At 36.9% G+C, this 19177-nt stretch overlaps 1 protein-coding gene across 21 annotated transcripts in view; it reads right to left on the bottom strand.

Moving 5' to 3' along the window:
* BBS9 (Bardet-Biedl syndrome 9) overlaps positions 1 to 19177 on the bottom strand; it is a 257151-nt gene that overhangs the window by 92806 nt on the left and 145168 nt on the right. For 15 of the 21 annotated variants that reach the window (XM_015855026.3, XM_085539999.1, XM_085539992.1 and 12 more), the window contains one exon: positions 12813 to 12923. In XM_015855026.3, coding sequence (XP_015710512.2) covers positions 12813 to 12923 — 111 coding nt within the window. Of the gene's footprint in view, positions 1 to 9876; positions 10241 to 12812; positions 12924 to 19177 lie in introns of those variants that run through there. The other 6 variants (XM_085539994.1, XM_015855027.3, XM_085539993.1 and 3 more) reach the window with 2 other exon arrangements.

Genomic DNA, 19177 nt, shown 5'->3' with positions numbered 1-19177 from the left:
TGAAGCTGCAGATAATTCAGAGGTCAAATAGGTGCTGGCAAAAAGAATAAAAATCTGTGTTTGAAATATAGCAGTTCAGGTGGAAGGCTTGGAGAATTAGAGAACATTTATCCTCTAATAATTTTCTTGAATTAACTTTTGTCTGCCTTTCCACAAGTATATTCTCACTTGTTTGCAGAAATAAGTCTGAGCACACTGCCAAATTCTCTAGGCTGACAGAAGCATATATACTTCACACTTCATTGGCTACATTTTGGTTATTTGTTAACAATAGCATTAGCTAATGTTATTGCTTCTGTTCTGTAATTTTGTAAATGACACTCTAAAATCTGACTGTAGGGAGCAAATAACAAAAATAAACTTCATGCACCAACCCAAGGAATGCTTATAGAACAGCTTCAGCTGATGTCCATATTGCCCAATTCATGGCTGCCTGTGTGCAAACTTCTACCTGTATCAACATTAATGCTCACTTGTTCTTTTGGGAGCAAGTTCAGAGATGCTAATTGGCAGATGACTGCTCTTTCTGGCATTAGTGACTGACAGGCGCTGCTCAGTTCAGGAGGGAACAGACTTTGGCACATGTTCACCTAAAGTCTTGTAGAAATGAATCTGATTTTGCAAGAAGAAACAAACAAGTAGTAAATGTGGATAAGGCAAAATTCAGTTTGGGAAAAACACCCTCTAATCATTCTCCAAATTAATTAAATCTTGCATTTAATTTAATGACTCTTCTCTATGAGAAACACAGCAACTTAAATGCTACATATGATTGTTCGTTTAAATTTGGAAACACCCTATCACCTAATGAACTGCAGACTACAAAGTCATATATGCAAGGTGGCCCTGATATCCAGACAGGAGATCCAGCAATCCCAATCACCTCTGCCTTTATAACTGTAAATAACTATAAATATATTCCGCATCTCTATCAAACAGAACAAGCCAAACACTGAAAATTATTTATTAATCTCCTGAAAGAAAAACAGGACTCCAAGATTAGAGAATGAAAGAAGAAACTGGGAGCAGAAGGGGAATCAATCCAAAAGAAAGATTATCAACAGAAAGAAAAAAAACAAATCTGAAATATAGATCTTATGGGTTACCAAAAGACAGCTGGATGCACTTACTGAAAAACAAATCAGTTTTGGATAAATAGTGTTAAGTTTTCTAGTTTGCCTGTGCACTGAAGTGCGTGATATAGGTTGTTATTATAAATATCAAATAATGATAGACTTTTTTTTTTTTTTTTTTTTGCATTACTTTGACTATCAGAAAGCTTCTCTGAAAAATCCTTTTAACAAAGGGAAAAGAACAAATGGTAATTTAATTTTAGACCACTCCAGATTGATTTCTAGTCCATGCTCAGATGTCTGGAATTCAGCCAGAATAAAAACTGTATTTTAGGGAAAATGAACTAATACAGCCCATGAACAGTTTATTATACTAAAGTTTAGCTGTTGGCTATAAATATTCTAAAATGTTAAAACTGCTGCTCAAGGGTATTTATATGTTGGCTTAGCTTCATGTTCATGATGGAGCCTTGACCTATTCTCCATTTGATGAAATCAACAAAATGCTAATGAGAATAGGAGAAGCAGCTGTCCTAATATGACATTTCTTTCAGGCTTACAACCAACTTTAAAGCGAGAAGGACCAAATGCAGTTGATATAGAAAGACCGGAGGGTGTTTTCACTTTGCCTACTGCTCTCCCTTGTGAGTTCAGTGAGCCTACATAGACACAGCAGTGCATGTGCTCAACAACATTTTTGGATTAGGTCCTGTGTCCACAATTTTAGAGCTGTGAGAAAATTGCCAGGAAAGAACATAAATGAGTTCTGGCACATTGCACTGAACACAAGAATGAAGAGGCTTCCCATTATACAGGAACCACCATCCATGGTGGCATAAAAATAAACTAGTTTTTCCAGCAATGGCTCATTATGCAACAGTACTGAGAGTAACTTTACAGTTCCACTTAATAAAGCAAGGCACACAATTTATAAAATTTGAATACTGTTCTGGGTTCTTTTCTCAGTGCTCCTGTAAGGGTTCTGAATATACTTCAGCCATTCCAGTTGCAAGGCACATGGTAGTGTAAGGGAATGCAACCTGGGCAGTCACAGTTTCTTTGTTCCCATCTTTCTTCTTGAACCATCTTTCATGCTCCTGCAATTGTGTGGTGAATGATTCAGGGAGCAAACACGTCAAAAGGTAGGATGCTATTTCATATTACACTTAATTTCATATATATGGCCAGCTGCCAAAATGGATAGTCAAGTTCTTCTCCATGGATCATGATGGACACACCAATCCCCTCCACAGCAGTATTAGCAGCTTTGCACCTGTAAGCCCAGTCACAACTTACTGACCCCACAAAATAATAGCCTTTCCTTATGGTGATCTAACTATAATGAATAAAGACTAAGCTAAAAAAGCAGCTTTAACTGCTCCCGGGGCAATGTTTCAAACAGTTCAACTCCCTGGTCATACAAACCATAGTAACCAGCCCCAGTGCATTGAAAAACGAAGTTGCCTCTGCTTTATCTTCTCTTCTTCCCACCATCACTCAAATAACCAAATGATCAACTGATCAAATAATGAACTGAGATCAAATAATGAACTGAGTTACAACATTCTGATAAAGATACTTTCCGGAAAGCAAGCCTAACTTTTCATTTTTACATAGTCTTCAGGATTCTGATACATAACACAGGCTATTGCACAATGCTCCATGGTCCATCACTCTGTCCACAGCGCTCAGGATAACAGACTTGATGAAGACAGATATAGATATTACTACAATCTATGATCCAAAATAAATAAAATCACACATTAAAGTCCTTATTAACACGTAGGCAAGGGCAACCTTTATGGAGTTATTTTAAAGACAATTAAATTAAGAGTTCAGAGTTGATTAAATAGTGGTGGGTTGTGTTTTGTTTTTTGTTTTTTTTGTTTTTTTGGTTTTTTTTGTTTTTTTGTTTTTTTGTTTGTTTGTTTTTTGTCTTACAAAATAGAAAATATAAATTAAATATTAAAAAAGAAACTAAACAATCTGGCCTAACTGGTGACACAACAATTTTAACTCCACTTATTCAGGAAATATAATTTTACACAAGGTTTCTTTGGTGGTTCACCTCATTCTGTGCAGTAGCATGCGCTGTAAATAACCTACTGTAGATAAAAGCAATTTTGTCCTCAGTCAGTGGCACAGCACATTTGTCTCGAGGTTGGCAGGAAAGGAAACAGACCTAGTTGTAACATCACTCCAGATAGCATATCCTGTGCTGCTGAACATTGTGGAATATCTTTTACTTCCACTCATAACACATAACCATAGTCTGTGTTTGTGAATATAAGCTATTTTGCACACACCACATGTTATTGAAGACCTAGACTTGATAAGCCTTATACACTGGTATACAGCTTACCAACACTAAAGCATAGGCATTGATTTATCCATACAATCAAGGTATGGTAGAGTGCACTAGTATTGTTTAGGTCCAGAGTTTTTCTGGTCTCATGTTCCAGTAGCTATTACAAAATTCCAGACTGAGATTGTTTTTCATTCCCTTTATTTGAGCCTCGTATCTTACTTTTGGAAACTTAGTAGTAAGCTTAATTACTAAATTACCAAGATGAATATGGCAGCCTCAGGAATGGAACTCCCAGAACAGGTGAACAAGTAAATGCAAGAATGCTCTGTGGAGTGTGACAACACAAGAGTGACCTAGAGTTAGAATGTACTTAGAGGTGGTTGATAAATATTTGCTAAGGCTGACAAAAATTGGACTTCCACACGATAAGTAATAAATACAATAAATACTGCATTGCTGGAACTGTTGATTTTAATAAAGAAGGTTCTGTTCTGCTCCTGCTTGAGCATTTTGTGGAATATAATGTGATACATCCTAAAATAAAATGTTTTGTCCCAAAATATGCTGATATTTTTTAAGAAAGCCATCCAATCACTCTCACCCTCTTTTCTTGGATTGCAGTGAACTCGCATTGGTTATAAAAGCCTAGTACTTCTAATAGTTACTGTAACAAATGTGGGCCATGACCAACAAGGGTCAAGAGAACCTGGATTAACCGCAGTCTAATTTACTGAGTCATAAACTGCTTCCTTTAGAATTCTCCAGTGAAGTTTGAAATACAGGACACATTTGTGCCTTGAGGACAACATGGTCACATGTATTGCATCTCATACATGTAGGTGATAACCTGCAATTCAATAACCAAGGAGTCTGTGAGAAGCCATCAACTAGGAGAGCTTTGACAGCACACTGGGATAAATGTGGGGCCCCAGAGGACCTTTCTATTAAAAGCAGAACGTGATCATCTGTGAATTAGGCATATGTTCACTCTGTGGACCTGCCTCATCAACATTTAAAAGAACTGTGGAAGAAATGTTGATATAAATTTTGAAAGTATTTCTGTATCACCAAGTTATTTAACTAGGACAATATGCTCTGGCATCACCTGTGTTAGTACCAGCGTCTATTCCTTCATGATGAATCACAAAACACTAGCAAGGCTCCAACTTTGAGCAGGGAAGATTAAGTCTACCTCTCCCCAGCAGGGGTCTGGCTCAACCTTCAGCTGCCTCCCAGAATACCAATCTAGCCATGGCCTCCACTCAGCAAAATGCTCTTGCCAAAAAGAACATGGGCACCCAGACAGAATGCCTGCCCAGAAACGTAGCTGTTTAGTTCCCTGGCTGCAGGGAGACTGTTGCTGCTGCTGGAGGGTGGCAGTGATACCTCACACCCCTGGTAAGGCCACATCTTGAGTACTGTGTTCAGTTTTGGGCCCTCACTACAAGAAAAACATTGAGGCCCTGGAGCACGTCCAGAGAAGGGTAATAGAGCTAGTGAGGGGACTGGAGCACAAGTTTTATGAGGAGCAGCTGAGGGAACTGGGATTGTTTAGGCTGGAGAAGAGGAGGCTCAGAGGACACTCTCTACAACTACCTGAAAGGAGGTTGTGTAGAGGTGGTGGTCAGGCTCTTCTCGCAGGTAACTAGTGAAAGGATGGGAAAGAGTGGCCTCAAGTTGTTCTAGGGGAGGTTCAGGCTGGATACTAGGAAGAGTGGTGATGCACTGGAGTGGACTGCACTGGGAGATGATGGTGACACTGTCCCTGGAGGTATTAAAGAAATATTTAGATGTTGTACTAAGGTACATGGGTCAGTGGGCAACATTGGTGGTAGGTGGACAGTTGGACTAGATGACCATAAAGGTCTTCTTCGATCTTGGTGATTCTATGATCCTAAGTGGCCTATAATGGCACTGATAATCTACGTGGAATGACATAAAAAATCTCTTAGCAATTCCAGTAACAATCTCCATCAAAGAGCATGTGGGAATGTGTTCCCCCATTTCCAACATGCCAGTATTTCTTTAGAAAATTCAGTGTTTCCATTCAAAGCTCTTATTTTAAAAGAGGTTGCAAAGTCAGCCCTGGGTGAGAACTGATAATAGCAGTTTCAGGTGACTTCATGCAATCTTGTATCTCAAAAACAGACTTTTTTCCTTTTTAAAGAAAATTTAAGCCATTATCTCATCATGTGGATGGCTGCCTTTTGGAATCAAGAGGGGGAGAAAGGGGCATGAGACACCAACATTACTTCTAAATGAAGATACTTTGGAAAATAACCGCTAATTCATCCACAATGCCTTTTTTTTCCAGCGAAAGTTCCTAAAGACCTAGACCCAATCTGCCTCTGGTAGCCAATGTTGACAAGCTACAAAGTGAGTCTTGGCATTTTGTGTAACCTGGAAAAAAAGACCTGGAAAACCATTTTACAGGCTTATTCTGCATTTAACTAATACCCATAAGATATGTGAAATCACTATGTTAGTATTAACTTCAAAATTCTGAGAAAGGCAGTGAAACTCAAAGTTTAAGAGTAGAAGCAATGTTTATAGTGTAGTCTGACACATATAACATAAACCATACAACTCCAACCCCAAGTTTCTGTATCAGGCAAACAAATCCTTGGAGAGCCCAGTGAGTTTCCAGGATTTCCTCAAACTTTCAATAAAACTTTTCAGAAGCGCGAGGAGTCTTAAGGTGGAGTATTTAGTTTTGTTTTCTGCTATTGAACATCTTTTCAATCACCTTTTTATATGAAGATGGATGACGGAAGCAAGAAGCATCTGCATTCTCTTATGCTGGCCAACACTGTTTTCCAAGGCAATGAACAATTGACCCAAATTTAATAAAAATTCCTGGCAGTCACAAAATCCTTCTTGGCTGGGAATACTAAGTGGGCATTTGAATAATGCTTCTCCATCCTTTTATTATCTACGTTTTAAATAATAGTTCATTAGAAACCACAACAGCTTGGATGTTTTTATGTTTCTCAAAGACTATCAAGAAAGTATAGGAGATGTGAACATCAACTTGGAAATGACTGGCTTCATATTTTGATTATACACATCTCATACAGGTAACAGTTTAGTAGAGACTTCAAGATGTTTTTAACCAGATCAAAGACATTGCTGAAATCTGAAGACTAAATGTATATAAGGTGACATGAAAATAATGCCTCCTATTTATTTCCACGGAAACTAAAATAGATAGAAAGAGCACAATAACACTATTTCACAGAGCAAACTCTCGGCTAAAAACAGTTGTTTTTTGACACAGTCATTAGCACTAGCTATGCATTTTTTTCAGTGATGAAGAAAAGCCTGCATGTCATGCTCAGAAAAATCTGCAACAGTGGATGTAAACCACTGTCACTGTTGCCACTATTGAAACACACCACCCACTGCCTCACTGTGCTCACATCCACTGTTTGGTTTCCACGAAAGTCTGCAAGTGTCAATGAATGTCAGTGGGTACCATTTTTTCCACATGCAGAAATTCAACTGCACAACTTTGCTTCATACACACTTTCATGTCAAACACTATTTGTTCAGACTGCCCCTCTGCTGCCATCTGTCACATAGCAACAAAATTTAACAGAATATCAGAGGGAAGGTTCAGCCCCTACTGGCATACCACTAACATCCACCCCTGACATGCTGGGCAGACACAGTAAACAGGAGGCATTGCTTTCATAGCAGCCCTCATAGTCAAAACTACAAATATTAGAATATAAGTAAGACTTACTACTTACTTATGTGTAACACTACATTTCACAGATGATGTATATACAAGTTCCTACTGGATGAGAAATTGCACTCAGTTGGTATTGACTTAATGAAGGAATTCTCACATTAATCTCTTAAGCTGTACTGCTCTTTAAAAAAACAGACTCTGTGGAAAAGAAAACTTCTATAAATCTCCTCAACTTTCTCCAGAAAAACAGACTTTTTGTAGCCCATGGATTTTCTTTGCACCTTTTCTTGTGGAAACAATTAGCTTAGCAATTTTAAAGTATTAGGTGGGCCCAGCTGCAGACTCCTGGAATCCATTTTAGATAACAATGTATGTACAGAAAAACAAGGATATAGTCTCACAGTACTACAGTCAGAGGGAAATGAGTAAGTGGACTTCTAATAAGGCTGTCTCGAAAGGACAGCTACATTTATCTGTAGCTGTCACAGACTTCAGCACTTTAAGCAAGATTCATTTGTGACTGAAGTACTGACTTGACTCTTCATTAGCTCAAGGACAAAATACAGCATTGCAACTGAGATGCTTGGCTGCATAATTTGAAAATATTTCTGCTATTATTGCCATGAATATCAGTATCCAAACATCTAGTAAGTTAACCTGTACCATGCTACTGTAGAAAGTTTACTGTGGTTATTAGTGCTATACTTAAGTATGTATCTAAAGCAAATAGAAACTGTAATAGAACTATTCTATTTATAGATTTGTTTGTTTTTTATAGCATGTTTAAACACTCTGTAAAACAAAATCAAGATGTCTCTCTGCTCACTTGTGCAGGTAACAGATAATAAGAAGTCAGGTATAATACAACGATAAAAAGACTCAGTGGCTGGTTGGCAACAATTCTTACCCCAAAGCTCTTGAACTGTTTGTACAAATCCAAATGTCTAAGAATATTCCTTTCTATAATCAAATAAATGGAACTATCACAAAACTTTACCTTACATTACATCATTTTGTGATAAGTTACTCTGCAGACTGCCGCTCCATACAGTTGTGTACTCATATTAATCATGATTCACAAGAAAATATGAAGTGCATACCTAAGTTTGAATGAGTCCTTAGATACCGCAAATAGAAATGGCTTCAATTTTCTTCACTAAGAAGAATTGTTTACATATGGTTGTAGTAACTAAGTATCTCTGTGGGCTGGAATAATGTAATATTTCCTGAAATTATCTAGGCACATTAAGGACAACTTTATTAGAAAGCTAAAGTTAAACTGCACTCATCACATCAATATGGTCATTATCATGCAATTCCGTAGTCAAAGTAACATAAAATAACAAGTCAAATACAGTCAGTAAAGCTTGTAGGAGAAGATGTGCAACTGTTCAATGTCTGGGTGCAAGTTATGAAGGATGTTTTAAAAACTCAGTTCAAAATGTGATTTTACTAGAGTTTATAGCTCAGTCATTTCAGTTGAGCTGTCTGTGTATTTTATCTAAAGTACTGACCCAGTTTCTTCAAACTAGACAACTAAAATCCATCTCATTACATGACTACAAATGGTGGGGTTGTTTTTTTTTGGTTTTTTTTGTTTTTTTTTTATCTTATATGCAATAAGTATTAAACTATGAGAATAAATGTACTAAATATAATATTACAAGATGAGAACTTTTAAATTTAGTATTCAAATAATCTTAAATATTCACATGACATAAAAATACAAATAATTTAACTAAAAACAGTGGTGGAACAGTAGCGAGAGTGAGTGTAACTGCCAAAACTTTGTTCTGACTAATAGCATCAGTGAAATATTTGTACTTAAGCAATAAATGTAAATACCAGCCCATCATCTCTGTTGCTTTCTCAAAAAGACACAATGGTCACTCTGGCTTATTACAGTGAAGTCAGGCACGTATTTCCCTAAAATCTTTAGGACTCTCTTTGTTTAGATAGATCATTTATGGGATAGATTTATGGGCTAATGATGAAAAAAATTCTGCCAGGAAAATCAAGTCTTACATGTTGTGAAAATTCCTACAGCTGCACAACATGAAACTTGACAAATCTGTCTCCCAGTGTTGTAAAATCCTAAGCAACTAAGTCAACTGCAAAGTCATCTGCCCTACTGGTCTACCAAAAACAAATAAGTAAACAAAGGCAAAGATACATTTTTCAGCCCAATCATTCTCTGATTCACAGCAATTTTTCATCTTGTTTTCCAACAGCTTCTTGGAGATACTCATGATATACTGGCATATAAACAAATAGCATGAACTATTTCAGTAGTAAAAAAGAAAATACCATACAACCATTAATTCCCTCTCTAAAGATAATCTGATCGCACTAGAATCATTCTTTCTGTCCTTGCAGACTTGCAGCATGACTACAAGACTTCATTTTCTGTTGTCCAAAGTAGTTATTCCAACTAAGGCCAAAGTTTCATTGACACTTTTAGCAGCTCCCTGGAAAATTTTAACGTAATATTTTGCACTAGATAACTTGTAAATCTGTGGCTGGATTCAACCCTATGGCATTTGTCCTCATAGCTCAGTATGTTCTTCCAGGATTTAGTTTCTAGAGTACTTTGCATAGTTCACACAACACATGTAAGGCAGCAATCTCTTTCTTAGGTTGACATTTGTTCATGAAACTCACAAGATTTTTTAAAATTCTCACATGCCCAAAGAGCATTACTAGGATGTAACGCAGTGACTGCCACCCACCTCCATACATCACACACACCTCAACAGCAAGAGATCAGTAAGATCAGATATTTAATAGCAGCAAGAGTTCGATTCAATGTAAACCAAATGAATTTATTTAGAGTTTTGGCGAGTTCAGCTGACAGGGTTCCATGTCATTCTATCACAGGTAGGTAGATGGCTTTAATGAAGTTAGCCATCTCAAGGCGAACTGAAAAGTTGTCCATGAAAGCAATCATCACAGCAGTAACAATATAAATGCACTGAAAGGGATCTCAGCCTGGCACAGAATTCGGTCTCCTCTTCCTCTTGACACTTCCTCTTCAGCACATTTCTCCTCTGTGCTCCAGCCTCTTCAATAGCACTTTTCTATTTAACTGTAAGCTGGGAAGTCCCAGTACGGCACCTTGGAGAGTATTCTTATTACTTTCTCAATGAGGAACCTCAATGCTCCCTGCTGAGACAATTTGCAATTCAAGCATTACGTTTCTTTTCAGTAGATAAGACACTTTGTTCTGTTTTGCTTTTCTATTGCTACTGAAAACTGCTCCAGTTTTGTTGTAATCTAGCATGCCATATCAGTGAGAGAAATCAGAATTTATCCTCTTCTCTCATGATGAAATACAGGTGTTCCAACTCAGGCAGCTACACTACTCCACTTTTGCACTACACTGTGTATAAGTGTTAACAGATTTTAACCTGTACAAAATTGTGCTGCTAAGATTTGGTCAGGCACCAGATGGAGCAAGTATATAACTACATTTCTCACTAGTTCAATGGATGGTAGTCTGCTAGTTTGAGCAATGATGTTCTCCATTGACCTACAGAATTCATAGGAATACTCCAACTTGATGGACTGATTTTATTCCTTTGATTTCAATCTTCATCTATGAATGCAATTCTGTTGCTAGAGAGATTTCTTTTCATATTCCCCGCCTACTGGTATTGTGATATCAAATTACAGAATCATAAAGGTTGGAAAAGATCATTAAGGTCATCTAGTCAGTCCAACTGTTCACCTACTAACAATACTGCCCACTAAGCCATGTCCCTAAGCACCACATTTACACATTCCTTGAATACCTCCAGAGACAGTGACTCCACCACCTCCTGGGCAGCCAACTCCAATGCATCCACACCACTATCTGAGAAGGTGTTTTTCTTAATATCCAATCTGAACCTCCCCTGGCACATCTTGAAGCCATTACCTCTCAACTAGTTACAATAGTTACCTATTATATAATAGGTATATTATATAATAAGCATACCGCCACCTCTCCACAACCACCTTTCAGATAGCTGTAGAGAGTGATGAAGCCTGAGCCTCCTCTTCTCCAGACTAAGCAATCCCAGTTCCCTCGGCCACTCCTCATAACACCCATGTTCCATACTCTCCTCCTTCTCCTCTCAGTTCAAGGCACCATAAGGGTCTGTGCACCCAGTCAGAAGACCTCTCACCAAATGTCCTGCCATTCACAACCTGACCCGAGCAGACACAGCCACACCATCTCCACTGTTGTGTGCACGTGCACAAATAGCGTATCAGCTGACCTGACACAGTCCCATGAAGAACATTAGGTAAATGCAGAAACCTGGCCAGCATCAATTTTGTACTGCAATAGAACAACCCTTAATAAGTAACAATCATCTACCAGAAGAAAACAAAACCTCTCAGCTTATAACCACCACCTTCAGGAAATGAAAGATCTACCAAGAAAAAGAATTTTTATTTTACTATCTCTCTTTCTTTTTCTCTTGTTGATTGAGCATAGCTAAATGAAATGAAAAGTCACATATATGTGTGTCTTTCTGTGTATTTATGTATATGTATACACACACAGAAGATAACAAATATCCTTTGAGGGCACAGAATATCCACCATGATGCAGTCTCTGGTGTCTGAGCAAGAACTCAGGCCAAAAATATCATGTACAGAAAAACACTGCAATGCTGTGATTTCATGCCTAGTGCTACCTTATGTCTTAAGTAGCTCCCTTGGCTCTTACACTTGTAGCAATTAGAATTTCCAGACAGCCCAGTGGCAAATATTCTAGGTTCCCTCTACATTGCAGCACTAACCGGCAAATGGCAATCATTCTTACTATGAATGAATAAAATTCATTGGTACAGCACATGGCTGTAAACCTAAAGACTTGTTTAAAGCATTCAAAATGTTCATTCTGCCTGTTTTCTACAGATGCATAAGGAAATTCCAATAATCTATTTCTGAAAGTTGACATCTGCAACCTCTATGTTTTTTCTATTCTTCTTGATTTCAGCAGACACTTCTATTGAACATAACTGATTTATGATTAACACTGAAATGCATTTAAAAATCAAATATTACAGGGAAAACAAGGAAGATATATCAGACTGCAATAGGAAAAAAAACGAAAGTACAACTTAGTAAACAGAATGGGAAATCGCTGTAGCCTGTCTGAGAGCTTAGCAGGCACTTTATTAAACTGCAGTGCCTTACTTTACAGCACTGCTTTTAAAATATGTTAACACTATATCACAGTTCCCGGCAGCATGAAGTCTTTCCAGAAAATGTGTCATCGCCGTATGCAGCATATTTTATAGCCATTATAATTTTATTATATCCAATAATATTTTTCTGAAATTCTAGGAAGTCTTCCCACAGAAGATAAGTAATGACTGTATTTTAATCAGCTGGTATAAAGTCTAACCACCATACTGCAGGAAAAAAAAATCCCTTTATTACACCAAAATGACCTCGGTTTCATTTTGCCTCTCTCTAAAAGGTTATGAATAAAATTATTAAGAATTTCACTCAAGTACTGTGTGGCACAAAACTTCTCAACTGTAAAGTTATTTAATTCAAAGATTGATTTTTGCAATATTCCTCTTCTTAATTGAAGTAACTGAATCAATTCAGAATCCTATATACTGCACTATTAAATAGAAAACTTGAAAATTATGCTAGCAAATCCTGAAATATATGTCATTTGTTTCATGGATCCACAAGTACTCCAAAAAGACAAGCTACATAACTTTTCTTTTCTTACCAGTGTTGGATTTCTGCTTTGCAGTGGGCTTGTGATTGGAGAACACAGATGTGGAGCCAGGTACAATTGCTCGTTCCTCTAGGTCAGACTCTGGGATTGTAGCACAGCCACCTAGTAGAAAAGGGAAGAACCTTAATGTGATGTTTATGTAACAAAACAGACTCACCACTGCACAGTTAAGGAAAAGATGTGATCAATTAACTGACACGAAATCCGAAGAACTGAAATAGCCTTAACTTTAATAAGAAAAAAGAAAATTCTGTGAAGTGAAAGAAAACCACTGCCATTGTTCAGAGCACTGGTTATGCCTTAATGACTTCTCTGTAGCACTTAGGTTAGTTTGAGAAAAAGTTTGAATGTATTAAGCCTACAGATTACTTAAAACTGGTTCCACATAAAAGCTGGAAATAATGTGGTTCATGTTAAAGATCAGACTATTGGGACCTAGATCTGTAATAAAAGTAATTTTATGTGAATGAAATAACTTCGCAAAGTCAACAAACCTTATAAAGATTGTTAGCTTGCCACAGAGAATTACATACAATGATATTTCTCTGGACAAGTTTTTAAATACAGTATTTTTAATTACCTCATGCTAGAGACAGGAACCACAGGGACACTTTTCACTCTACAGTTACACTGCAATGCCTTTCTCATTAGTGATCTTAGGATTAAGGACATAATGGATTATTCAAACTTTGCAATATAGTTTTTCTTAGTAGCTCATCAGAGAGCACAATGACTTTAAATGCTTATGTTTAAAATATGAAAAGAGGGACAATCTACTAATAATGCTACCTGAAGGCAACTGCAGTAGCTTTTAATGGAGCAGAGTAATGATTTTTTTTTTTCTAAAAGGCTGGAGAAAGTACTGATGTTCCACAACAAAAAAGATAGCCTTATAACAAATGCTTTGCTAGTACAGCCTGCACGTTAAGCTTGTCATAATTGTGAGCTTTTCAGACTTCAAAGAAGGGAGCAGCATTTTAAAGTATTACCTTTTTAGCCCTGCTTGAATGCTACTTTTTTCCATGTGATTAATATTTCTATATTTTACATTTAGCTATTCTGGGCAGTTCTTGTTGAAGCTCGAACCTCTGCCCAGCAATTTCAAAATAACACCTAAACTAAAACCCAGCACGGTGCAGTAGATGCTCTGTTACTGAACACAGACAAATGGTCACCTGCTGTCACATATAGCTCTTAATTAAATATTTTGTTGCTACAGGACATAAGCTTCTATCTCTTTCACAGGACCACCGCTAACAGGTATACAAATGCATGTACCTATTTACTGGGTTCTGAAAGTACATGTTTAAAGCAGCATATCGCAGTAATTTTCTCCTTAAAAAAAATAAAACACAACAAAACAAACAAAAAACCCACACTAATAAAAAAATCATTAAAAATAATGTTGCATCCTCAAGAAGAAGACGTGCAGCTACCAAAGCAGTTTCAGAAGCGCTGGCAACACACAAAGTCCTGCAGAGATGTGTCTAGCTAGGGTAGAGCATGGCAGCTCCACTGAATAATGTGAAGGCACTTATTCCTGCCAACTGAAGAACTGACACGGCATCCTTTATTTCTAAGGAAGACATAAGCTACTGTATTCCAGATACACCCTGATAGAAAGTGTAAGACATGCTACAAATTTGCATTTGACTAGAGCAAGCCAATCTTTTCTGTTAGAAAGGAAGGTTAGGAGTGAATGTACCTACAATGTATATTATTACCAGTGATAGTTTCAGCTTTTTAGGGTCCCTGTTATGAAGCTGAAGGACAAAATGGGAAATGAGAAAAATGTTGCCATCTTAAAATTCCACAGTGGTGAGGCACAGCATAAAATATAAACCTACCTACAGCCTAAATGAAACTAAATATCAGTAAATTAATACTTCTGTTCCCATTTGCAAATTATGACTAAACTGTAAACTCAGATTTGATTAAATGGAAAGCATTTAAGTATTTTCCATTCTTATTCTTCAGATAAAATCTACCCTGTTAAACAAAAATCTGCAAACACAGGATACAAAATTAAGGTTTCTTCCACAAGGGAACTATTAAGAATGGTATCATACATTTTAAAGGGCTTTATAAAGTTTGTAACATTATGAGTGAAAGTTCATTCAGTTAGTTAGCATGTATTGGATTTCTACATGGAAATAAACTTTTACAAGTCTCATTCTGAAGTCTGAAATTCTGTAACTCACATGGCCTTGAGAACTGACAACTTTTGATGCCAAAGTATTTCATTAGTCATCAACAGTGACAGTAACAGAATAACAGTTGGAAAAGATCTATTTGCCCTTAGAAATAATGCTGCTTTCTGAAAGGAAGTAAGACTTCCTGCTCTTGATTCTGATGTGCTAGATTTGTCAAGATTTACTTGTCAACAGATACCACCAGAATATACTAAAATTAAAAGCAAAATTCACCTTTTCCATAACTTTCATTTCTTGACAGAAAATAATTGAGACTGAAACGTTACCTATCATAGATGGTTTTACATATAAAAAATGCCCAAGCAGTGTACCCAGAGCAACAGTAATATCATAATTTTCAGTATTGTGAGTAGTAATTAATTCTTATTTCTGCAAGGATAATAGTAACTTTCATATATGACTTGTCTTAGAAACATCATTGCATCAGAAATGTATTCAGTGTGCTGAGGACAGTGTTTGGAGGGCCTGGATTTCATACAGGATTCTTCCTCCAACGATTATTTAAACGAATGAGGAGACAAGAAAGAAATACAATGGTGACATTTTGTGGCAGTGAGGCTTACATGATCATGGCCGTTGTACCACTGCTTTTCATGTCTTTCCCTTCCAACACTACTTTATAGCTGAAGGAACTAGCAGCACCTGCTGAACTATATTCCTCAGACTGTTTCCATGCCCAAGGCTAGGTAAAATGAATGAACCCTCTTTCACGTTGACCTGCAAAAAAAAAAAGCTAAGTTGTGTCTGCTTCTTCCAATGGCAAATTCAATTTTCTTGATCCCCTTTGCACAGGTACCCATCCTTATGATAAAAACAGATATGCTTGACAACATGTTATGACTCCCCACAGGAAGAAGTGAGGGCCATAATTAGACAACTGGCATTCTGGAAGAATAATTTAAAAAAAAAAAGTGTTAAACTTTCATTCAGCTAGACATGAAACTGGATAAAGCACAAATAGATCTTTGCTAGATTGCATCTAGCAAACATAATCTTTAAATCACCATCGTAGACCATCCTTTGGCAAAAATACTAAGAAAGACAGGTACCAGTAGCCTGAAATTAATCTCTTTCCCGTAAGGACTCTAAGCTCTTTTGAACTACAGTCTGCAGGGGTTCTACTGAGGGTATCTATCCTGCTCTCTTTGGTCAGAGGCCAATAGAATTTTTACTTTAAGTCAAAGAAATCACTCTGAATTCTTGTATATCTTCGTATACATTTCAAAAAATAGCCACAGAATACCTATTTCAGCAAATGTTTTTATCTATCTGGAGTCCTAGAAGTCAGAGCAGCAGAATCATTCAAATTCATTGATAAGTGAACGGTACAAAGTAGAAAAGTGAAATATTTAAGGAAAAGGGGGGGGGGGGAGAAGCAAGAATAGTACATAAATCTACAGACTGGAAATGATCCAAGTTGAGAAGTTCTCCAGATGTCAGTCTGTAAACAGTGCCTCACAATATGAATTTCCCCATTAATTGTTGGCAGGAGTAGCATCTAGAATACAATATTACATTTGACCCACTCCTTCCCCCCTTTCTGTGTAGCTAAATTCTTCTCCGGCATCACAGATCTTTTATCAGTTGTGATAAATACAAGAAGAAAGCTGTGGTCAGCAGAACTGTTTGATACGGTACAACTTGCATAAAATTACTCTCAAGCTAATTATGAACTTTGTTCACCAAAGGAAATGAAACTTCTCCTGTTTATTTTCTCTACATCTGTTTTTGTGACACGTTTCATTCTTAAGTTGGAAAAAGACACCCACACCCAAAGGAAACATAAACATAATACATACTGGAAAAAAACCTAAGTACTAGCAGTTTTCCTACAGGTTCCTACCACCATGTTTTTACACATTTTAATATGGCTCCAGAAGTTTAAAAACAGGAAAACAGAAGTAGTATACATCTAAAGAATGAAAAAGTACTTTGAGGGTAAGACCATTTGAGCTTCACCTTTCTCTTCCAGTCAATCACAAACTAAACTATTCATAAAGTTTCCATTTTCTTCTGAAATTAACTCTTTTACAGGAAGCTACAGAAAGAAGAAAATAATACTTCCTTGGCAGCTTTCAACAGTAAGAGATTCAAAATATGAGCAAAAAACTCAGAAGCTCAGTCATTAGTAGGTCTTTCATTTATGCGCATGCCTTTGTAACAACAGAGATAATCTAAACAGAAACGTAAGTTCACAGAGATTCCAAAACTATAGGCAAAATCATATTCAGATGACTCTTTTGGGGAGGTGTAGACCGAAAATATAAGACCCAGGGAATATTCATTCATGTCGTTCAATGAAATATACTCAGTTCGTAAGGAGAAAGAGTAAAAAGATAGGAGAGAAAGAGAAGGATTTTTAAATCACGTCTCACTGATAATGAGTGCACATTGCAGTAGAGAAACAACTCGGATTTAATTCAAGCATTTGCTAGCAAAATGTAGAGACACTAATTAATCAGCTACGGAATTCAGGACAAAGTATTTAAATCCAATAGCGTGGCTACAATTGTTTAGTAACAAAACTCCACTGTTGCTCTTTGTGCTTGGGTTGACTTAACCAGCCTCAATGAAACAATGATAAGTATTTCTGTCTTGCATTCCACTGAAGTAATAAATTAATGAAAAATCATAGTAACTGAGTATGCAGTCCAAGGTCACTATAGATCACCAAATATATTTTCAATGACAGCTCAGAGAAACATATTAGACTGGTGCTCTGCTTTACCCTTATTTTACTGAAATGTTTCTTAAAGACCCTGTTTATAAATTCTATAGTTTGTCTTTTAATATGTTGCACTGGTGTTGCATTCGCTACTATTTGCATTAAGAGTTATGCAGAGATAACATGCATCAATCATGTGTGACTTCTTCTCAAACTCATAACATATTCTAATACTTTGAACACATCTGAATCCATAAAATCCTGACTTAGGAAGTTCGGGGTACTTAGGCAGCACAACCTTTTTACAGGAGAAATATGCTGTTTATGATCATCAGATTGTCTTGGCCATTATTCCAGAATGAGGTTTGGTGCATGTGGTATGCAAGGAATATGAATGGCATTGGGAAAACACATTGCTAAGAACAGATCTAGCAGCTGTTTTCATTAAAAAAGCATTATTGGACATTGAGCCAAGAACGCAATCAAAATTAACATTCAGTAGTACCCTTACTAATGCAGGCCTAAGAATGCAGTAACACTAAACTGTGTAAGGCCATTCAACATATATCAAAGGTAATTTGTTACTCACTAGGAACAAAGGATGAATGATGACAGTTGTGCTTCAGTCACATAAATCTGCTGTCTTACAACTTCCTTATTCACTTTATGAGCACAGACCAGCTGAAAAACATGATGTGTTCTGGTGTGTGCTGGGAGAGGTAATTATCACTGAGCACTCGGAGGATTTTCCATCTGCCTTTATGTAACAGCATAAAAAAATCACTTTACAACAATAAGTTTTCAAGGGGGAGATCAACTTTTAACAAACACAGTAACAATAATCTCATTTTTAGGGTTATGGTGCCTGACATAACACTTGGTATGTTGTTTGAATGGTGCTTGTGCCCTTTTCCCTGTTTTCAATGTACTGCTAACTGCAGCTCCCATTTAGTGTAACAGTACAGGTTTTTTTCTTCAAAATGCTTAAATACTCCAGCAGCAGAAGTCATGGATTATACTGTCTGCCACACACTTTCAGGGACAACGTGTTTCATTTACCTTTTTGGGAGGAAGAGGATGAATGTGCAAGAGCTCTTGCATTATTGGCTTTGGTTTGGTTTGTCTGTTTTAAATTCATATATAAATTTATATTCTGTCACAAGAAAATGTGTGTGGATTATATAAAGCATTTTATATCAAACATTTTGTTTTCACTGAGACAGTTCTATAGAGGTTTTACTTGTTTCATTGTTCCAGTAATGCACAGTGATGAGGAGGCTATTGGATATTTAAAGTTGTGAGGTTTTAAAAACTGACTTACATTAAAAAATTAAATAAGTTGTGTTCCCTTTGATAAGCACTCCCCCTATTTGCTTTCCCTTAAAGCGTATTCTAATTAATTTCTACTGCCAGTTCTGGTTTCTATGTGACAATACATTCCAAGAGAACTCTGAAAAGTAAATGTTCACACAGCTGCT

The sequence above is a fragment of the Coturnix japonica genome, chromosome 2 (genome assembly GCF_054131305.1).
Source record: "Coturnix japonica strain WE chromosome 2, WE-NBRP24, whole genome shotgun sequence".
Lineage (NCBI taxonomy): Eukaryota > Metazoa > Chordata > Aves > Galliformes > Phasianidae > Coturnix > Coturnix japonica.
This window is presented reverse-complemented; position numbering and strand designations above follow the sequence as displayed.